Source organism: Anomaloglossus baeobatrachus, chromosome 4 (assembly GCF_048569485.1).
Source record: "Anomaloglossus baeobatrachus isolate aAnoBae1 chromosome 4, aAnoBae1.hap1, whole genome shotgun sequence".
In the NCBI taxonomy this organism is placed as follows: Eukaryota; Metazoa; Chordata; class Amphibia; order Anura; family Aromobatidae; genus Anomaloglossus; species Anomaloglossus baeobatrachus.
In genome coordinates this window covers 701,697,038-701,720,246 of record NC_134356.1, presented here as the reverse complement: position 1 = coordinate 701,720,246, position 23,209 = coordinate 701,697,038, and the positions used below count along the sequence as shown (strand labels likewise).

At 51.5% G+C, this 23,209-nt stretch overlaps 1 protein-coding gene across 3 annotated transcripts in view; it reads right to left on the bottom strand.

Moving 5' to 3' along the window:
• Positions 1–23,209, bottom strand: part of TFR2 (transferrin receptor 2) — an 82,933-nt gene that overhangs the window by 38,989 nt on the left and 20,735 nt on the right. For 2 of the 3 annotated variants that reach the window (XM_075346750.1, XM_075346748.1), the window contains exons 2-5: positions 5,688–5,862; positions 5,399–5,585; positions 3,943–4,083; positions 3,138–3,249 (exon numbers count right to left, since the gene is read on the bottom strand). In XM_075346750.1, coding sequence (XP_075202865.1) covers positions 3,138–3,249; positions 3,943–4,083; positions 5,399–5,585; positions 5,688–5,862 — 615 coding nt within the window. Of the gene's footprint in view, positions 1–3,137; positions 3,250–3,942; positions 4,084–5,398; positions 5,586–5,687; positions 5,863–18,883; positions 19,071–23,209 lie in introns of those variants that run through there. The other variant, XM_075346749.1, reaches the window with a different exon arrangement.

Below are 23,209 nucleotides of genomic sequence, written 5' to 3'. Positions count from 1 at the left end.
GCCATTTGATGAGGCTTCCGGAGATGTGGAGGGGTTCTTCAAGGACTTTGACTAGCAGTGTGCGGTGATGGAGGTTCCCCACTCTGGCTGGATGCGTTTGTTAGTGGGACTCCTGAACGGAGCCTGGCAGAGGCTTATTGCACCATTGACTCACAGCAGAACCGGGATTACAACATTGTAAAGCGGATTATCCTGGATTACCAACACCCCAGACTCACATAGGGCACAGCTCCGAGACCTCCCATGCACCACGGGGGGATCGTTTAGGATGTATGACCATAAGATGTCCCAGGTATGTCGGAGATGGCTGGAAGCGGAAGACGCCTTCACTGCAGAAGACGTTACACAGGTATTTCTTATAGAACAATTTCTGTACAAGTGTCCCTCAGAAATACGGGAATGGGTCAGAGAACGCACGCCGTGCACCTTGAATAGAGCTGCAGCCCTGGCTGCTGAGGCCCTTACTATCCGACCACAATGGAAGGGGCTTCTGGACAATAAGCCACAGCCTGCTCCTGCTCCCCGGCCCTCTCCGGTTATATCTGCACCTCCACCCAGCCGCAGCCTGCTCCTGCTCCCCGGCCCTCTCCAGTTATATCTGCCCCTCCAACCAGCCGCAGCCTGCTCCTGCTCCCCGGCCCTCTCCAGTTATATCTGCCCCTCCAACCAGCCGCAGGCCAATGACAACCACGGCTCACAATCCTGGGCCCCAACACTTCCAACCACGCCCTGGGGGGATCACAGAGAGGAGATATTATGGGTGCGGGCAACCTGGGCACCTGCAATCAAGTTGTCCTGCAAGGACTCGGAGGGACCCCCACGCACCTCCACCTCTGGTGCATTTTGTGCATTCCATCTCACCTGAGGAAGAGTTACCACCACCTCCACCGGCGTGTACCGCTGACCCCTGCACCATAGATGCCCCTGTTGGAGTGTATGGCCTCCGGCCTCTGTCACCAGGTTCTCCTCCTGCCTTCTCCAGAATGCACACTGGAAGGAGTAGGACGCAGAGGAGATGTTATCGATGTGGGCAGCCTGGACATTTGCAAGACACTTGCCCTGCTGGTCGATTGAGGAATGACCTTGCACCAAATTGACCTGTTCATTTTCTACAGCCACACACAATGGGGGAAGAGTTCTCACCCCTTCAAGTCGACGTACCTAAGGACTCAGACACTCGTGGTCGGCCACTAGGGGTTTATGGGGTGCGAGCCACAGCCCCGAGTTCCTCTCACAATCAAAGTAAGCACTTACAGGAGATTGTCCTGGATGGACAGAGAGTCATTGGATTTTGTGACTCCGGGGCATTTCTCACAATAGCTAATCCCCGAGTGGTTCGGCCAGAGGCAATACATCATGGACCAGGGATTGTTATTGAATTGGCTGGAGGACAAAGGAGGAAGATCCCAAAGGCGACTGTAGATCTGGACTTTGGCTTTGGGGTCAAGCAATGTGTGGTTGGGGTGATGAGCGGCTGCCTGCAGATATTCTCCTTGGAAATGATGTGGGAGATCTACAATGCCGATTTGTGGGTGCAGGAAACACAGTTTGAGTGAAGGAGGACACAAAGGGAAGCTTGTCCTTCCAACCCTACCACTGTACAAGGGACTATCCACAGCAGAGCAACATGGACTTAAGTGAGGTGGCCAGAGGTCTGTGTAGACCTCATGGCGCAGTCACTTATTAAGAAGGGGGGGACAGATTGTGATGGTGGGATATGGTGTGTCATGTACCATTTAGTGTGGGTTCGTGTTTTGGGCATGGTGCTCTGTCTATTCGATGTATTATTTGTCCTGTCTGCAGGGTTATAACCCCCTGTAGTGCTTCTGTTCCTAGGTGTGGGGAAGAGGTGCCTGGGATCCACCTAATCTCTCTTTTTACCTGGGGGATTATTCAGTCTGGCTGAGACTTAAGCTGGTGTCACACATAACGACGACGACAACGACGTCGCTGCTACGTCACCATTTTCTGTGACGTTGCAGCGACGTCCCGTCGCTGTCGCTGTGTGTGACATCCAGCAACGACCTGGCCCCTGCTGTGAGGTCGCCGGTCGTTGCTGAATGTCCAGCTTCATTTTTTGGTCGTCACTCTCCCGCTGTGACACACACATCGCTGTGTGTGACAGCGAGAGAGCGACGAAATGAAGCGATCAGGAGCCGGCACTGGCAGCTGCGGTAAGCTGTAACCAGCGTAAACATCGGGTAACCAAGGGAAGACCTTTCCCTGGTTACCCGATGTTTACGCTGGTTACCAGCCTCCGCTCTTGCTGCCAGCGCCGGCTCCTGCACTGTGACATGTGGCTGCAGTATGCATCGGGTAATTAACCCTATGTATACTGTAGCAAGGAGAGCAAGGAGCCAGCGCTAAGCAGTGCGCGCGGCTCCCTGCTCTCTGAACTGTGACATGTAGCTGCAGCACACATCGGGTTAATTAACCCGATGTGTGCTGCAGGAGAGCAAGGAGCCAGCGCTAAGCGCGGCTCCCTGCTCTCTGAACATGTAGCACAGCGACCTTATGATCGCTGCTTCTGCTGTGTTTGACAGCTAAGCAGCGATCATAACAGCGACTTACAAGGTCGCTGTTACGTCACCGAAAATGGTGACGTAACAGCGACGTCGTTGTCGCTGTCGTTTAGTGTGACACCAGCTTTACAAAAGAGAAGAAGCAGGATTGAACCTCTGAGGGAGAAGCTGACACCCCAGAGAGACTGTGAGAAACCCTGATTTCTCTGGAAAAGGACTGCTGGAGGATTGTGGACATTTATCCCATTACTGGACTACTTTACCCTCTGTGTGGTGGATTATTTGATGGACATTCTGGATTGCTTGGAATAAATGTTCTTTGGATTGTTCAATCATCTCTCGCTCTGTTGATTGTGTGATATGGGAGAAGGACCCCATTGCAGCCCCCATAATAACAGTGATATCCACACTAGACTGGCAGTGCATTTAACCCTTTTCTCTCTAGTAATGTTAACAACTTCTTGATTACCAGTATTACTATTATTAGCCACTTTTAGATGTGTTGGTTAGGGGGCACTGTAAGCTCCGGTTATATGGGCCATGGGCACTGGTTGTATGGGCCGTGGGCACCGGTTGTATGGGCCGTGGGCACAAGTTGTACATAACAGGCGTTACCTCCACTTCCCCCGTGGCGCTGTACGGACTGTACACATCCGGGTCACCAATGGGAATCGTCTCCACAATCGCGCTGCTGTTATTAACAATGTTCACGATGTTGGGGCGAGATCTACAGAGAACACAAAGCTGGTGACGAGGGAAGGATGGGCCACTAATGGGGGAGGATGGGTCAGTGATGATGGATGAGGAGGCGGTGATGGGGGGGAGGACGGGCTGGTGATGGTGGTGGATGGGCCACTGATGAAGTAGGATGGGCCAGAGACGGAAGGAGGACAGGCTGGAGATGGGGGAGGGTAACAAGCCAGCGACAGGGAAGGATGGGCCGGTGATGGGGGAAGGATGGGCCAGTGACGGGGGAAAGATTTGCCTGTACCGGAGGGAGGATGGGCCGGTGACGGGGGGGGGGGTGAGGGGGGAGGTGGACGTGGACGTGCCGTTGATGGGGGAATGACAAGCCGGTGACTGGGGAAGAAAGAGCCGGTGACGAGGGGGTGACAGGAAGAGGACGGGCCGGTGTCGGGGGAGCACGAGCAGGTGGCGGGGGAGGACGGGGCGGGGGAGGACGGGCCGGTGGTGAGGGAGGACGGACCGGTGACTGGATGAGGACAGCCGGTGACGTGGTGAGGACGGGCCAGTGACGAGGAGAGGACAGGCCAGTTGCGGGGGAAGGACGAGCAGGTTGCGCGGGAGGACGGGCCGGCGACGGGGAGAGGACGGGCCGGCGACGGGGAGAGGACGGGCCTGTGGCGGGGGGAGGATAGGCTGGAGGCGGGGAGGACGGGTTACTTTGGCACATTCTTACCGGTTAGGAAACTGCAACTCAGCAAAATGACTTTCCACCCAGGTGTGATCCATCTTGTAGCTCCTGAACGCCTGCAGGACGTAGTCGGCCAACTCCTCGTTCTCCTGTGACCCCGCCGGGTGAGCCACCCTCGAGATCTTCCTGTAAGGCACAAATCATTATACAGCCTGCAGTGGGAGGAGCCAGGATACTGCAGGAGAGCACAACAGCTGTAGACTTATGAGAGAGGGAGGAGCTAAAGAAAGTGACAAAGGAAGGATCTAGAGGCAGACACTGAGAGGAGGAGCTAAAGAAAGGGACAGAAGGGAGGATCTAGAGGCAGACATGGAAGGAAGGATCTAGAGGCAGACACGAGGGGAGGATCTAGAGGCAGCCATGGTGGAAAGAAGCTAGAGGCTGGCACGGAGGGGAGGAGCTAGAGGCAGACATGGAGGGGAGGAGTTAGAGGCAGGCACGGAGGGGAAGGAGTTAGAGGCAGCCACGGAGGGGAGGAGCTAGAGGCAGGAACGGAGGGGAGATGCTGGAGGCAGGCACGGAGGAAGGGATCTAGAGGCAGGCATGGAGGGGAGGAGCAAAAGGCAGGCATGGAGGGGAGGAACAAAAGGCAGGCATGGAGGGGAGGAGCTAAAGACAGACACAGAGCAGAGATGCTAGAGGACAGTTAAGAGGGGAGCAATAGGGGTCAGGGTTGCTCACAGCTCCTTTCTCTCTGTGTCACCCTGCAGGGGACAGGGTCACAGCTCCCTTCTCTCTGTGTCACCCTGCAGGGGACAGGGTCACAGCTCCCTTCTCTCTGTGTCACCCTGCAGGGGACAGGGTCACAGCTCCCTTCTCTCTGTGTCACCCTGCAGGGGGCAGGGCCACAGTCCCCTCTCTCTGTGTCACCCTGCAAGGAGCGGGGTCACAGCTCCCTTCTCTCTGTGTCACCCTGCAGGGGACAGGGTCACAGCTCCCTTCTCTCTGTGTCACCCTGCAGGGGACAGGGTCACAGCTCCCTTCTCTCTGTGTCACCCTGCAGGGGACAGGGTCACAGCTCCCTTCTCTCTGTGTCACCCTGCAGGGGACAGGGTCACAGCTCCCTTCTCTGTATCACCCTGCAGGGGGCAGGGCCACAGTCCCCTCTCTCTGTGTCACCCTGCAAGGAGCGGGGTCACAGCTCCCTTCTCTCTATCACCCTGCAGGGGGCGGGGTCACAGCTCCCCTCTCTCTGTGTATCACCTTGCAGGGGGTGGGGTCACAGCTCCCCTCTCTCTGTGTATCACCTTGCAGGGGGCAGAGTCACAGATCTCTTCTTTCTGTATATCACCCTTCAGGGGGCGGGGTCACAGCTCCCTTCTCTCTGTATCACCCTGCAGGGGGCGGGGTCACAGCTCCCTTCTCTCTGTATCACCCTGCAGGGTGCAGCATCTCGGCTCCCTTCTCTCTGTGTCACCCTGCAGGGGGCGGGGTGCCTCACCCTATTTTTTCCTTCAGTTGTTGCCCATCTTTCAGATATTTGGTGAATAGATCCTTTATCTCTGACCAGTCCATTTTTATGGGTTCACTGTCTTCTTGCGGATAGTCCTTGTCTGATGTGAAGTCATCGCCATTGATGTTGCATGTTGCGCACGGACGACGAGTGACCAAATATCCAAGGAGAAAAGCTGTGAAGGAGAAGAGATGAGGGATCAGGTGTGAGGAGGGATCTATCATCTGCCGATCCCCCCCATTCTTCTGTGCAGGGGCCGCGCGCAGAGACACATTACCGCCAAGCGCAGTCAGGATGACGGCGATCAATATTTTTTGCTGTAGGGGGGAGATGCAGAGATTGGGCCATTTTAGGTTTGTCCTGTGGTTGCCGCGTGGTACATCCTCCACATGGAGCTCAGCCTTGTCTTCCTCCTCTACCCCTCGATACACTGAGTATGAATGGGACGGCATCTGTACAAGGGGATGCAAGGGACAAACATTACATACTGTAAAAGTATCTGCCCCCCGACCAAACTGCACCAGACCCCGAGATACACATAACTTGAAGCCATCATTTTCCTCCCACTTCCATTGCTCGTATCCACCCCTCCAGACACGTCATATTGTACTCTAATTACCATAATAGTCCTGAACATGAAACATGCCGAGGCCTTTAGAGTCTGAGCTGTAGCTCTTGGGTTGTGTGCAGTGTCTCTGAGCATTCCTCAGTCTGACCTTGGGGTGATTTTGCTGTGACGTCCATTCCTTGGACGATTGTCGGTTTTCTTCATTGTTTTCCATTGGTGAATAATCTTGCTCACTATAGAATGATGGCTTCCAAATTCGTTGGAAAAGGCCTTATAAGCCGTCACAGACTGATGGCAGCTATAATGGGTTCTCTGAGATAATGCCAATGATAAAAGGCATCAGCAGATATATTAACACACAACTGATTGCTTCAGACCAGCAAACTGACAAAAGTTCTGCTTTTATACAGGTGACCACACTTACTGATGCCCCTACGAATTGATAAGTACGCTATGGCTTTAAGAGACAGTGCTCCCCTGTGTGTTGTGGACTAGCCAGCAGAGTCGGCGCTCCCCTCTGAACTGTACAGTTGGTATGACCCTGCTCAAAAAGTGTGGGAAGAACTGAGAGAAGGAACAGGAGAAGTCAGGTCGCCTGAGCAAGGAGACGTTGCCAGAGAAGTGTCAGAAGATGGCAGGTGGGAGAGAAACGCGGTGCCGGCTGCGAGAGAGACTGTGAGCCGGATCGTAGTGGGGCAATGGTGTTCATCAGTACTGGAGTGGAAAGCTCCTGAAGTCAGTGGTCCCGAAGACGAGAAGAGACGACATCCGGTCAAGAAACCCTGGGACTGAGGAAGAGGAAAAGAGACGACATCCAGAGGAGTCAAGAAACCCCAGGTTTGAGGAAGAGGAGAAGAGATGACATCCAGAGGAGTCAAGAAACCCCGGGTCTGAGGAAGAGGAGAAGAGACAACATCCGGTGAATTCAAGAAACCCTGCGTCTGAGGAAGATGAGTAGAGACGACCTCTAGAGGAGTCAAGAAACTCCGAGTCTGAGGAAGAGGACAAGAGACGACACCCGGAGGAGTCAAGAAATCCCGAATCTGAGGAAGAGGAGAAGAGATGACATCTGGAAGAGTCAAGAAACGCCAGGTCTGAGGAAGAGGGGAAGAGACGACATCCAGAGTAGTCAAGAAACCCCGGGTCTGTGAAGGAGAAGAGACGACATCTGGATGAGTTAAAAAACCCCGGGTCTGAGGAGGAGGAGAAGAGATGACATCTAGAGGAGTCAAGAAACCCCAGATCTGAGGAAGAGGAGAAGAGACGACATCTGTAGGAGTCAAGAAACCCCAGGTCTGTGGAGGAGGAGAAGAGACGACATCCGGAGGAGTCAAGAAATTCCGTCCGGGTGTGCGGAGCAGGAGAATTTCCCCCGCCCCGGAAGGAGAGTGTGCACTGACAAAGCACCTGAGCATCACAGCATCGAGCTCCCGAGGAGTGGACGCGTCCCGACGATACCATGAGCTCTGTATAGGTGTTTAGGGGCTAGTGTAGGCCTAAGTAGTGAGAGTGTGGTAGCCGCCATTCGATTAGCGGAGGCCAGTTAGCTTTTTATCGTAGTGTAGCCGTAAGCTAAATTGTTTGGTAAAGTTTCTTATTGTATTAATAATACCTGTAATAGCTGCGGCGAGGCAGAACATGCAGTGTCTGTGAGGCCCAGCTAAAACCTGCAGTGTTTGTGAGGACCAGCTAGAACCTGCAGTGTTTGTGAGGACCAGCTAGAACCTGCAGTGTTTGTGCAGCCCAGCTAGAACCTGCAGTGTTTGTGAGGACCAGCTAGAACCTGCAGTGTTTGTGCAGCCCAGCTAGAACCTGCAGTGTTTGTGAGGACCAGCTAGAACCTGCAGTGTTTGTGAGGACCAGCTAGAACCTGCAGTGTTTGTGAGTACCAGCTAGAACCTGCAGTGTTTGTGCAGCCCAGCTAGAACCTGCAGTGTTTGTGCTGCCGAGCTAAAACCTGCAGTGTTTGTGAGGCCCAGCTAGAACCTGCAGTGTTTGTGCGGCCCAGCTAGGACCTGCAGTGTTTGTTCTGCCCAGCTAGAACCTGCAGTGTTTGTGAGGCCCAACTACAACCTGCAGTGTCTGTATGGCCCAGCTAGAACCTGCAGTGTCTGTACGGCCCAGCTAGAACCTGCAGTGTTTGTGCAGCCCAGCTAGGACCTGCAATGTCTGTGCGGCCCAGCTAGAACCTGCAGTGCTTGTGCGGCCCAGGTAGAACCTGCAGTGTCTGTGCGGCTCGGCTAGGACCTGCAGTGTTTGTTTGCCGCCCCCGTGGCCAGCAGCCGCCGCTCGGGTCCGGGACTTCAGGAAGTGGTGGCTCTAGGGTCCCCGGACCCAGGGGATCCTGCAGACACTCCGAATGAAAAGGTGCGGGGTTGGACGTATATGTACGGCTGGGCCGTATTAGAGTTCGTGACGCCATCCATGGTGTGTGGTGACGTTGGACACCACCGCTGTTGTGACTGGGCACCCGGGGGAGATGTTATGCAGCAAGTTGTTAACCCCTCCGTGGGCAGGGATGGTGGCCCCGGGACCCGGTGGGCATTGGTGCAGGGAGATGGGTGACCGCAGGGTGCTGTTGTACTCACTATTATTGAACACACGAGTCTCTGGTAAACCAAAATGATGGTGGTCGGTGCCCGCAGCCGGCTGCGTTCTGGTCCCCCACCCGGCTGGTCGTCTCTCTTTCTCCCGCACCTGTGTGAACGTTGGACAACCTGAGCCTGCAACTTCAGGAGTCCGCTCCCGGCCTGTGATGGCCTAGGGAGCCCTTGCTCGCAGACGCTGGCCCGTGGGATCTCTGAGCCCTGGCGGTGGCCTTTTATCCCTTCTCTGTGGGCTGTTGTCTTCTTTCGGGACTTTGGGTGGGACAGGACCTAGAGTCCTGGCCTCAATTAGTTAATTAACTAGTCCCCAGTAGTTTCTGGACCTAGCTTCAGGGTCTGAGTACCCCCCTTTGTGCTCCGGTTTCCGGGTCGGTACCAGCGGGCTACAACCCTGTCCCGGTCCACCTCGGTTCCACCTAGCCGTCTTCCCGGCTCCTGCAGACGAGTCCACCGTCTGCCTCCTAGCCAGCAGTACCAGGGCTCCAACCCTGGCACCTGTCAGTTTGCCTCAGGCCCTGGCACAGGCCTGGCCTCCACTCTCCTTGAACTCCAGACTAATCACTGACTCTTTCTTCTGCCTCAGGCTATCAGGACTCCTTGGTGGGCGTCTTCCAACCGCCTGGTTCCGCCCCCTGGTGTGCCCATCAGCCCTGAGGGAGGTGACTAGGGTGTATATGGTCGCCTGTGTGTTACCTATGAGGGACAGGTGTAATGCGGGGCCCTATCTGTGACTACCTGGCCCGGCCAGGGCGTCACATTTGTGCTGCCCAGCTAGGACCTGCAGTGTTTGTCATACCATTCTCTATCGTTGACTCTGCCTGGAGGGGGTTTCTAAACCTCTGCCACATGCAGGTTACGGCTACAATGATGGAGGCGGCAGATACAAAGCCAGAAATGCTATTGTCAATATGGATGTTAATTTTAATGGGGGCGCTGAAGGCAATGGTGGAACCCCTGCAAGGACCCCTCCGATGGGCACCATGTTTAATGTGCTGCCTAGATTTGTGGTCACAACATGTCGCTGTCTGACTGGGTGCCCAGGCTCCAGTGCGCCATGAAGATCTATAAGATCGTCCCAGATCTTTAAGAAGACATAGCTATGACGGCCTTGGAGGGTGAGGTCCGCAGAAATGTTTGCCTGCAACCGGAGTCAACGCACAATAGTCTGAAGGAGTTGGGGGAGCTCCTGGAAGAAATCTGTGTTGAAACAGCAAGTGTGGGGTACCTCCGGGCTAGATCCTTCTATAGGCTGCAGGGAGAAGAAGAGGGAGTGTCCCAGTATGCAACGACGTTGCAGGAAGTGCTGGCGGAGGTGCGGAAGAAACAGGCAGATGGGGTCAGCGGTATGGGGCCCGTGGAGCGGATACTCCGAAAACAGTTAATTCTGTGACTCTATGGTGGACCCTTGCTTCAGCTCCTGTCAGAACGCGCCTGGGCTTAAACGTTTTGTCAAATTCTGCCTAAGTCGGTGGCCTAAAGTAAAGAGAAGTGTATCGCCGTGGGTTAAGGGGATACTCAGAACCGGGCCAAGGGGTCGCTTCTGGAAAGGGGATCACGGTGTCGTGACCCGGTCTGTGATCCCTGGTTCCACAATAAAAAGGGGGGTTATGTTCGTGACGCCACCCGTGGAATGTGATCAGAGATGACCACCGCTGCTGCAGAACCTCTGGGGTGATGGATGGCAGCTTGAGATGGGACGGCTCCCCACGGGTAGAGCCTTCTCCCCGGGGCAGTGTGATAGTCCATGGGGAGGTGCAGGGCACGAGCACAATAAACAAGCAGACTCACGGTTTTGCAGTTTCTTTGTCCTGGTATTCAGCAGAGTACTGTCCACGGAGTCTGTGAAGGGTTCAGGTTTCTCCCACCCAGCCGGGCCGTTTTGGCTCCCTTTTCTGTACTGTGCTTGTGTGTGGCCCTGCTTCTGTATAAACTAGGCAGCCAGCCCTGTTCCTCCCGGGTACCGACCTGACAGGCTACTCGAGTCCTTACTTGTATGTTCCTGAACTCTCCTATGTTGCTGTGTCTGTGGTATAGGTGAAAGATCTGGAATCTTCACTTCTCCAGTGTTAGCTGTGCTGTGTGTAACCTGCTCAGCCTCGGATCCGGCATCCGTTCTGTGTGCTTCACTGGGGTGAGTTCAGCAATACTCTGTCTCCCAGGTATGTTCCTCTGATTAATCTGTCTCCTTTCCTCAGACCCTCGGCTTAGGCCTGGAATTGGTCAGCGGATCCTGTGGTGAGCTAGAGCCAGCTCCAACCTGCAGATATCCTTTTTCCTCAGTCCTCTGCACTGAATGACTAAACAAACTGAAACTGAACTGACCACTTCCTCTCCACACCAGAATATACAGGTAAGCAGCTTGGTCTCCCCCTTTTGGCCAGGAGGTGCTAGTGTTGTGTGGGGAGTTAACCCTTTGTTTTGTTACTGTGGCAACCCTGGGGTGCTACATTCCCCCTTGTTGAAGAACAGTACTCCGGGACTGTGAAGGAAACAAACAAGTTATCAACAACAATTTTATATATATATATATATATATATATATATATATATATATATATATATATATATAATTATACATATAGATATAGATATAGATATATAGAGAGAGAGAGCCTCAAAAGGAAAAATACAAAAACCCAAAAAGTTCAAAAAGCAGTCTCTCCAGGGCTTAGACTATTGCCTCCGGGGCTGGCTGATGAAAGTACACACTCAGTCTTTACCACGACCAGTCCTGTGGTAGGTATGGTCCATATTTAATAAAAAGGCAATTGTTCAAGAATATGTAAGTGTTCATACGGAATAGTCTCTGTAGGTACTGGGATTATGGGTCGTAACGTTGCAATTATATAAACATTTCAATAACCAAACGCTTCTTACAGGTGTCTTTACTCTGGTCGTAAGTGCAGTAGGCCTCACGGCCCTCGGGCCACCACCCATGTGATCAAGTTGTAACTCTCCGTGCTGCCACCTTACACCACTCTTCTCTCACCTTTTCTGTACACTAAACTGTTACGGTTTTTCATTTAAACATTATACCATTATGTACATTTTATATGCAATTCCACATTAGTCTTTATATCTTGCTAGTATCTGACCCTGAGTACTACGCTGTGACCTGCGTACTGCTGGTGTACTGGGTGTACTTAGCATAATGGTGTGGGTGGAAGTGTACCTATTTGGTGTTTCTGGTACTTGTGAGGATGGGGGGCTGACTGTAGGACCGGCAAGCTCACTGGGACCAGGAATCTGTTCTTCCTCTACGGGTTCAACTTCCAGTTCTTCTTGTCTTGAGACTTCTTGTGGTATGGATTCTGATTCTAGTTCCACCACTTGAAGGAAGGCGATCATTGGGACTACTACTGCTCCATAGTAATTTGGCCATGTTTTTGGGAAATCTCCTAAAACGGTATGGAACACATCTTCTTCCTTCTTGACAGGTTGCACTTGTACGGGTAAGGTGACCTCTGGTGTCTTCAGGGTTTCAGGACACAGTTTGAGTTGATCTCTTGACACAACAGCTGATGTCCTTCCTTCATCCTTACTGATGAGACACACTTTGGGATTATCCATACTGGATGGTAAGACTATATATGGGGTGGTTTCCCACTCATTATCCAATTTGTTCGTGCGTCGTTTCCTCTTGAGAACTTGGTCACCAGGTTGCAATGGGGTTGCTAGAGCATGCTGGTTGAAGGTTCTCTCCTGCCTTCCCCTAGCTTGTTGGAGACTTTTCTCTACACACTCTTGTACTTGGCGATACTGTTGCTGACGTAGGGTATCCTAATTGGATTCTTGAACTTCTGCATCTGGCTTCAGAATTCCCATATCTAAATCAATTGGCAGTTTACCGGGCCTTGCACGCATGAGGTAAGCGGGGGTGCAGTTTGTAGAACTCACCGGGACATGATTGTACAAGTCCACGAAGTCGGATAATTTCTCTGGCCATTGATTTCTTTCTGACTCTGGTAAGGTCTTCAACAGGTCAATCACAATATGGTTCATCTTCTCGCATAAGCCATTTGTTTGGGGATGGTATGCTGTTGTGCAGATCTTTTTACAGCCATACATGTTGCAGAATTCTTGGAAGATCTGTGATTCAAATGCTGGACCTTGATCTGCAAGGACTTGTTCTGGGTAACCATGGGGTCTGCAAAAGTACGTCTGGAATGCTTTAGCTGCTGTTCTAGCTGTAAGGTCTTTCACGGGTACCACCACTAAGAAGCGTGAGTAATGGTCCACGATGGTTAAGGCATAGACCTAGCCGGACCGGCTTGGTGACAACTTGATGTGGTCTAATGTGACTAGCTCGAGTGGTTGCTTGGTTACTATGGACTGGAGTGGAGCTCTCTGGCTCTGTTGATCTCTTCTTCTGAGGTTGCACGGGCCACATTTTCTACACCAATCTTCAATTGATTTCCTCATGCAAACCCAGTAGAATCTTTCTCTTAAGAGCACTTCCAACTTTTTCCAACCAAAATGACCATCACCGTCGTGGTAAGCTTCCAGAACCATCTTGACGTCTCTCTTGGGCATGATGATCTGCCAGACCAACTCATGTGTTTTTGGATTGGTGTGCCTTCTGCAGAGCTTCCCTTGGTACAGGAACAATTTACCTCTCTCCTTCCAGAGATGTTGCGTCTCATCTGGGGCATTCTGATTAGGGTATGCACCTTGTTGTGTAAGCAGTTCTTTCACTAGCTTCACAGCTGGATCACTGTCTTGTGTGTCAGCCCATCCGTGGTGTGCTAATGGGTTGAGAGTTGCCTGCTGTTGTTTTTGGTAGACACTCGGTTGATACTGTCCCATCTTAGGAAGGTGAAAGGCCGGCAGCTCAATTTCTTCCAGTCCCTCCGGTTCCTCTTCCACATCCCCCGAGTGTGGCATCCGGGATAAGGCATCTGCATTCCCATTCTTGTGGCCTGCCCTGTACTTGATGACAAAGTTGTAGTTTGACAGTCGGGCTAGCCATCGCTGTTCCAGCGCACCTAATTTTGCCGAGTCCAGGTGGCAGGGCCGGCTCCAGGTTTTTGTGGGCCCCGGGCGGAAGAGTCCCAGTGGGCCCCATCCACACGCAGACACCGATACGAACATATACATATTTAAAGACAAACTCACAAAAATACATATAAACAGACAAATATATACAGTCATATACACTTACAGACACACACACACACACACAAGTCTGCTGCATACAGACAGACACACACAACTCTGCTACATACAAACACATACAGCTCTGCTACATACAGACAAACACACACACAAACTCTGCTACATACAGACAAACACATACAACTCTGCTACATACAGACAAACACATACAAGTCTGCTACATACAGACAAACACATACAACTCTGCTACATACAGACAAACACATACAACTCTGCTACATACAGACAAACACATACAACTCTGCTACATACAGACAAACACATACAACTCTGCTACATACAGACAAACACATACAACTCTGCTACATACAGACAAACACATACAACTCTGCTACATACAGACAAACACATACAACTCTGCTACATACAAACACATACAACTCTGCTACATTCAGACAAATGCACACAACTCTGCTACATTCAGACAAACACAACTCTGCTACATACAGACAAACACATACAACTCTGCTACATACAGACAAACACACACAACTCTGCTACATACAGACAAACACATACAACTCTGCTACATACAAACACATACAACTCTGCTACATACAGACAAACACATACAACTCTGCTACATACAGACAAACACACACAACTCTGCTACATACAGACAAACACATACAACTCTGCTACATACAGACAAACACATACAACTCTGCTACATGCAGACAAACACACACAACTCTGCTACATACAGACAAACACATACAACTCTGCTACATTCAGACAAACACATACAACTCTGCTACATTCAGACAAACACATACAAGTCTGCTACATTCAGACAAATGCACACAACTCTGCTGCTCTGTGGGGCCCACACCCGCGGCTCGGCGGGTACAGCACCCGCGGCACTGGCAGCACCCGCGGCTCGGCGGGGCCCACACCCGCGGCTCGGCGGGGCCCGCACCCGCGGCTCGGCGGGGCCCGCACCCGCGGCTCGGCGGGGCCCGCACCCGCGGCTCGGCGGGGCCAGCACCCGCGGCTCGGCGGGGCCCACACCCGCGGAATCGGCGGGTGAGGGCATTGGCAGGGGCCAGGGCATACATCCAGGGGGTAGAAGCAGCTCACCGGGGCCTATAATGGGGAGGCGGGGAGGGCACTTACCCGATTAGGTCACGGTGGAGAGGGGGCCCACACAGCGCCGGACAGAAGCTCGCCTCCTTCATCTGTGGGACTGAGAAGGCGGTAGCTCCGCCCACAGATGAAATTCAAACGAGGATGTCTGCGCGCCTTAAAGTGACGGCGCCGCAGATTGCTGCCGAGGACTGCGGTCCCCGGAACTCGGCCGGGGACCGCAGAACTGTAAAGGCGAGTGGGCCCCGGCCAAGGGACAGGAGAACTGACGAGGCCGAGTGGGCCCCCCCGGCTCTCCAGGGCCCTGGCATTTGCCCGGGTTTGCCGGGTGCTGACGCCGGCCCTGCCAGGTGGGTCAATGGATTGTTGTCAGTAAAGATGGTAAATTCTGCAGCTGCGAGGTAGTGTTTGAAACGCTCTGTTACAGCCCAAACTACTGGCAGTAGTTCTAACTTGAAGGAGCTGTAATTCTCTGGGTTTCTTTCTGTAGGCCGGAGCTTCCTGCTTGCAAAGGCAATAACTTTCTCCTTGCCTTCCTGCCTTTGAGACAATACTGCTCGCTCCCAGTCCTACGTTGCTGGCATCCGTGTACAAAATGAAGGGTTGATGGTAATCTGGATATGCCAGGATCTCTTCTCCTGTCAGTGCCCACTTCAACTTCTTAAAGGACTCTTCTCTCTCATCACTCCACTGGAAAGGAGGATTTCGGGCTGCAGACTTTTTTGACTGTCCTACTAGGATGTCTTGTAGGGGTGCTGATAACGTCGTGAACCCTTTTTTATGAATCTTCTATAGTAGCCCACCAGTCCCAGGAATTGCCTCACCTCTTTCACGCTGGTGGGTCTCGGCCAATCTCTGATCACGGAAACTTTTTCAGGATCTGGTGCTACCCCTTCTGAGCTCCCGACATGTCCCAGGTTACTGTACCCTTGGCTTTAGAAGGTGACACTTGGATGGCTTGATCTTCATGCCATATCCGGATAAGGCTTCAAACACTTCTGCCAGGTCTTGTAGATGCTGTTCATAGGTCTTGGAGTAGACTATGACGTTATCCAGGTACAGGAGGACAGTTTCGAAGTTCTTATGTCCTAGGCAGCACTCCATCAGTCGCTGGAAGGTACCAGGCGCGTTGCAGAGTCCAAACGGCATACAATTGAACTCACAGAGGCCCATCGGCGTGGTGAGCGCTGTCTTCTCCTTGTCAGCCTCTGCCACAGGAACTTGCCAATATCCACTAGTCAGATCTAGGGTGGAAAAGTAAGTAGCGGATTTTAATGCAGCCAATGACTCTTCTATCCTAGGTAATGGGTATGCATCCTTGTGTGTAATGCGGTTGATCTGTCGGTAGTCTACGCACATCCTCATGGTCCCATCTTTTTTCTTAACTAGCACTAGTGGGGCTGCCCAGGGGCTACAACTGTCTCTTATTACCTTTGCTTCTTTCATTTCTTTGAGCATGTCTTTGGTGCATTGGTAGTGAGCCGGTGGTACTGGTCTATACCTCTCCTTTATGGGTGGATGGTTACCTGTGGGTATAGTGTGCTCTACCCCTTTGATCTGTCCAAAGTCTAATGGGTGTTTGCTGAATATTTGTTCATATTCTTTCACTACCCTGTATACTCCATGCTTTTGATGGGAGGGTGTAGAGTCATAGGTATCATAGGTATCATAGTTTTTAAGGTTGAAGGGAGACTCTAAGTCCATCTAGTTCACCCCATAGCCTAACATGTTGATCCAGAGGAAGGCAAAAAAACCCCCAATGTGGCAAACAAGTTCCAATGGGGAAAAAATGTCCTTCCTTCGTCCACATCCGGCAATCAGACTAGTTCCCTGGATCAACACCCTGTCATAAAATCTAATATACATAACTGGTAATATTATATTTTTCAGGAAAGGCGTCCAGGCTCTGCTTAATGTTAGTAGTGAATCACTCATTACAACATCATGCGGCAGAGAGTTCCATAGTCTCACTGCTCGTACAGTAAAGAATCCTCGTCTGTGATTATGATTAAACCTTCTTTCCTGAAGACGTAGCGGATGCCCCCGTGTTCCAGTCGCAGGCCTAGGTGTAAAAAGATCTTTGGAAAGGTCTCTGTACTGTCCCCTCATATATTTATACATTGTGATTAGATCCCCCCTAAGCCTTCGTTTTTCCTGTCTTGGTATTGCAGCCCACCCATTCCTCTAATAATCTTGGTGGTCTTCTCTGCACCCTCTCCAGTTCAGCTATGTCCTTCTTATATATCGGTGACCAGAATTGTACACAGTATATAAGTGCGGTCGCACTAGTGACTTGTACAGAGGTAGAACTATATTTTTTTCATGAACACTTCTACCTCTTTTAATACATCCCATTATTTTATTAGCCCTGGCAGCAGCTGCCTGACACTGGCCACTAAAGTGAAGTTTACCATCCACCCATACACCCAAGTCTTTTTCTGTGTCTGTTTTAGGCCTCTGCCACACTCACGTGAAATTCACGCACGTGCCGAGAGACACGTATTTTCCCTGCGTGTTGCGTGCAGGTAAGTACGTGTCTCTGGTACGTGCGTGACACGTGTGTTCTACGTGTGCTATCCGCGATAGCACACGTAGAACCGGTAATTATTATACTCACCTGGTCCTTCCTGCTGCCCGCGCTGCTGTCCGTGGTGCTGATCCTCGGTCTCCAGCCCTCCCGTCTCTCCGCTGCTGCTGCTGCCAGGCAGTGAAGTGAATATTCTATGAGAATAATGAGCGGCGGTCGGCAGCAAGAGGCAGCAGCGGCAGAGACAGGAGGGCTGGAGAAGGTGAGTTAATGTTTTGTTTTTTTTTCAATGACATGTGTGTTTACTCCGGCGCGTGTCACACGGGACCGCATCCACACTACACCCGTGTGGTACGGGTGCGGGCCGTGTAACACCCGTGCTGCCGGAGAAAACACTGACATGTCAGCGCTTTGAAAATCGCACACACGTACAAACGCACACGGACACACGTTCCGTGTGGTTTTACGTGTGTGTGCCTGCTACCATAGGGTAGCATTGCTGTACATGTCTCCGTGCCGCCGGTACGTGTAAAAAATGACAAACACGTGCCGGAGGCACGGATGTGTGGCACTAGCCTTACCCAGTGTTCTACAATTAAGTACATAATCATAAATGTTATTTCCTCTACCCAAGTGCATGACCTTACATTTATCTACATTAAACTTCAATTGCCACTTCTCAGCCCAATCCTCCAATTTACATAAATCTCCCTGTAATATAAAATTATCCTCCTCTGTATTGATTACCCTGCAGAGTTTAGTATCATCTGCAAATATTGAAATTCTACTCCGCATGCCCCCAACAAGGTCATTTATAAATATGTTGAAAAGAAGCGGGCCCAATACTGACCCCTGTGGTACCCCACTATGAACTGAGACCCAGTCCGAGTACGTACCATTAATAACCACCCTTTGTTTCCTATCACTGAGCCAGTTTTTAACCCAGTTACACACATTTTCCCCTATCCCCATTATTCTCATTTTATGTACCAACCTTTTGTGTGGCACCGTATCAAAAGCTTTTGAAAAGTCCATATACACAACATCCACTGCATTTCCCTGCCCAAGGCTTGAACTTACCTCTTCATAGAAGCTGATCAGTGTGACAGGATCGATCCCTCATAAACCCATGTTGATACTCTGTCGGTACCTACATGTAGCTTTTGGCACCAATCCTCCAGCTTTCCCTCTGAGCCATTGTCTTCCGCCTGACTTGACGGCTTCAAGGGCTCCACGGTGGTGATGGCGTTGTTATCAACCGTATATAGCTTAGCCATGGTAGCATACTTAGGTAGGGTGACCTCATCTTCCCCACAATTTAGAAGGCGTATTGGCACTCTTCCCCTGTGTACCTCAACTATTCCTCTGGCCGTCAGTACAGTGGGCCTACTGTCTGAGTACACGGGTTCTACCAGGGCCTGATAGTCTCGCCCTCTGATGCCTATTGCGGCTCTACACCAGACCAGCATTTCTGTTTTGGGAGGAATTACAATAGGTATTGGGTCACTTACCCTTGCACTGCCAATTTCACCTCCTGACACTTCTACCTGCTGCTTCAGCATCAAGGCTTTAATTTCCTTCTGCAGGAGTCTCTGTTGCCCAGGTTTGGCAGTCTCGACGATCTGCTGCAAGACAGTAATTACCTCTGCAAAACAATTTTCAATTACATTCATTCCTAGCAGCATAGTTGGTTCACGTTCTCGCCGGTCAACATCAACAATGACAATACCTTGATTCTGCAATTCTACTCTCCCAATCTTAATGGTCATTTCTCTGAAACCAACCTGTGGTACTAATTCACCATTGCTAGCCCATATGTTCAATGCAACATTAGATGGACCACTGCTAACGTCTGAATCAGCCCAGTACCTCTTATAAAGGACATGCGGAATTGATGATATTTGGGAACCAGTGTCCAGCAAGGCGTTGAGTGGAATACCATCCAGCACGATGGGGATGACTGGACGTCCCCCCACATACTTGTCGTGCCATGGTGTGGGGCCTTGAGAGTTCATTCCTGAGGAGCGGCCCGCCTCCCCAGGGGATCCCCATTTAAAGCACATTCACGGGCAAAGTGACCTGGCTCCTTGCAACGGCGGCAAATGGGCTGTCCATCCGGCTGGTAGCGGTCGCTGGGTCGTCCTCTCGTCGCTTGGTATCTCCTAGGCCTCATCCACGGGACATCCTCCTTGCTGGTCGCCAGCTCAATCTTGGGTGCAGACTTGGATCCACGCAGCTCCTGGACGATTCTAGCCATGGAAGCAACAGTGTCTGTCAGGGCATCAAGCCTTTGATGGAGAGCCTCATTAGTGATGGGCTCCAGGTGGTTAGCAGCAGCCGCTGACATGGCCGATGTCACCGGCATTACTGGCTGCTGGGGTGCCACTGTAAGGTGTTGAACAGAGTCTATATCCTGCGGCTCCTCCACCTGCTGGAGGCGGATGGCTCTATCCTTTAGCTGGGCAAATGTTAGTCCTGGATCCTGGATCACCATCATGCTCAGTTGTCCCCAGTGGGAAGGGGATGAGAGTCCATCCAGGAATTGGTCTATCAGCAGCTTATCTGCTCCAGGGGCTAAGGCACGTTCTGCTAATTTAAGTGCTCTGAGCGCCTCCTGCAAGTTTAAGGCAAAGCCTCTCGCGCTCTCTCTAGGTTTTTGCTTGCATCCAAAGAACCTCATTTTAGCCCGGCTGCCGGCAGTGGATTCAAAAGCTGCTTTTAGTCCAGCTATTATATGCTCTACAGTGTCCTTTGCATCGTCCGGCCAGGATGTAGCCTCCCGCTGAGCATTGCCAGTTAACTTTCCCATAAGCATACCAACACGCTGAGCTTCTGTCAGGGGGTACATGCTGTAGTAGATTTTTAGCTTTCCGATAAAGTCATTAAGTGTGTTGGGCTCACCTGAGTACTGCGGCAGCCACACTGCACCCGGGGTGTACGGCATCAGGAACGGCATGATAGGTGCCGCTGCACCGCCGGGCACAACAGCGTCTCCCTGCTGCGACATCTTTGCGCCCCCTTAGTTAATTTCACCAGTCTTCTTCACAGCAAGCCTGGGGCACTTTCCTGCGTCTTCGTTCAGGTCGCAGCACCGAGCGCACCTCCTCTGCAAGCGGTGGGTGGAGTCCTGATTTAGGCGCGCTGTTTTCCCGCACGTAGCAGCTAATGGCGCGATCCAAGATGGCGCCTGGAAAATTTTACCAATGATGTTTTTGGATTTTCCAGGTATCTTCACAAAGTTTAAAGTCCGTTCTTTGTTGCAACAATTCACAGGGCAAGTCTTTTATGCGATGTAATAAGTCTTTACAGGTGCACGTCACACCCGGTTTGCAGCCGGGTCCAGTCCGCATCCTGTTCGTGACGCCAAAGTTGTGTCTCCAGGGGTTAAGGGGATACTCAGAACCGGGCCAAGGGGTCGCTTCTGGAAAGGGGATCACGGTGTCGGGACCCGGTCTGTGATCCCTTGTTCCACAATAAAAAGGGGAGTTATGTTCGTGACGCCACCCGTGGAATGTGATCAGAGATGACCACCGCTGCTGCAGAACCTCCGGGGTGGATGGAGGGCAGCTTGAGATGGAACGGCTCCCCACGGGTAGAGCCTTTTCCCCGGGGCAGTGTGTTAGTCTATGGGGGGAGTGCAGGACACGAGCACAATAAACAGGCAGACTCACGGTTTTGCAGTTTCTTTGTCCTTTACTGATGATGGCATTCAGCAGAGTACTGTCCACGGAGTCTGTGAAGAGTTCAGGGTTTCTCCCACCCAGCCGGGCCATTTTGGCTCCCTTTTCTGCACTGTGCTTGTGTGGCCCTGCTGCTGTGTAAACTAGGCAGCAAGCCCTGTTCTGCTCTCAGGTACCGACCTGACAGGCAACTCAAGTCCTTACTTGTATGTTCCTGAACTCTCCTGTGTGTTGCTGTGTCTGTGGTACAGGTGAAAGATCTGGAATCTTCACTTCTCCAGTGTTAGCTGTGCTGTGTGTAACCTGCTCAGCCTCGGATCCGGCATCCGTTCTGTGTGCTCCACTGGGGTGAGTTCAGCAATACTCTGTCTCCCAGGAATGTTCCTCTGATTAATCTGTCTCCTTTCCTCAGACCCTCGGCTTAGGTCTGGAATTGGTCAGCGGATCCTGTGGTGAGCTAGATCCAGCTCCAACCTGCAGAGATCCTTTTTCCTCAGTCCTCTGCACTGAATGACTGAACAAACAAACTGAAACTGAACTGACCGCTACCTCTCCACACTAGAATATAATATACAGGGAAGCAGCTTGGTCTCCCCCTTCTGGCCAGGAGGTGCTAGTGTTGTGTGGGGAGTTAACCCTTTGTGTTGTTACTGTGGCAACCCTGGGGTGCTACAGAACAGCTGTGCTTCTGGGGTGCTGTATACCCAGGAGGCCTTCTAAAGGTTGATTCTCATCAGCAGGACGTAAAAGCGTGCTCCAGCCCAACCATCTATGGGGGTCATCAGGATCTCGAGAAGACAGTATGTGATTTTGCTACATTTACCAGTGGGTACATATTGCAACCTTGAAGGTATGGAAGTGCTAGATGAGCCGGTCATCCCTGGAAGAGTGGGTCAAGAAGTCATGATAACCCACACACTGGCTGTGGTCCAACAGGGATGAATATCTATTAGAGCTGTGAATGTAGGGCCCAAAGAAGTCTCCTTGCCACTTAGAATGGAGCTGGCCCGTGTATACCTCCATAGAGGCAAAGTAGTGAGTCAGAAGGAGGTAGTCATGGCTCCGGTGGAAGATACACTGTGGAGGTAGATGTGAAGTCCCTTGGGCCCATGTGTGTGCAGGTAATAGGAGTTAATGCTGTGGGAGAAGTAGGCCACATTTGCTCGTCACCTATGAGATAAAAATGGGGTACTCTCGACTAATCTGAAAATGGTACCAGCAAATTCCTCCCAAGCTGTACCAAGAAGTGAAGACATTGAGACAGATGCTGGAGTCAGGAGTAGTGCAGTCTTCAGAGCCCCTGGGCAGCTCTGGTGGTACTCATGAAGAAGCATGGGACTATTCACTTCTGCGTTGTCTACAGGAAACTAAATGCATGTACTGTGCGAGACTCATACCCACTACCTCGAATTGAGGAATCCTTGACCGCGCAGGGGAAGGCCACTACTTTTCCACATTAGATCTAGCTAGTGGATACTGGCAGGTACTGGTGGCGGCAAGTGACAAGGTAAAAACCGCGTTCATCCTCTTTATGGGATTGTTCGAGTTTATAACCAGATGCCATTCGGGCTGTCCAATACCCCGGGTACGTTTCATTGGCTGATAGAGAAGTGCCTGGGTGATCTGAACTTTTAAACTACCCTGATCTACCTGGATGATATCATCGTATACTCCGTCCTGTTCCAAGAACATCTTGACTGGCTTGTACAGTTACTCGGGAGACTGCAAGCCCACAGTTTGAAGGTGAAACTGAAGAAGTGCCACCTCATCAAGAGTGAAATTGAGTACTTTTTCCATATGGTGTCATAAGAAAGAGTCCTACCTTTCCAGAACAAAGTGGCTGCTATACAACTGTGGCCAGTGCCTCAAAACCTTGAGAAAGCTGAAGGCCTTCCTTGGACTTACAGGATACTTACGTTGATTCATTAAAAACTTTGCAAAGTTGGCAGGTCACCTGAATGAGTTGTTGAGAGGGACAATAGGAGCACCGAAAAATCAAAGTATCCCCTGTAAACAAGATGAGGCCTTCCATGCCCTGATATATGCTCACATCGGCCCCGCTTCTGGCTTATGCGGACTTTGACAAACCATTCCTCCTGTATAAGGACGACCGCCTCCATGGATTGGGTGCAGTTGTATCACAGATACAAGATGGAC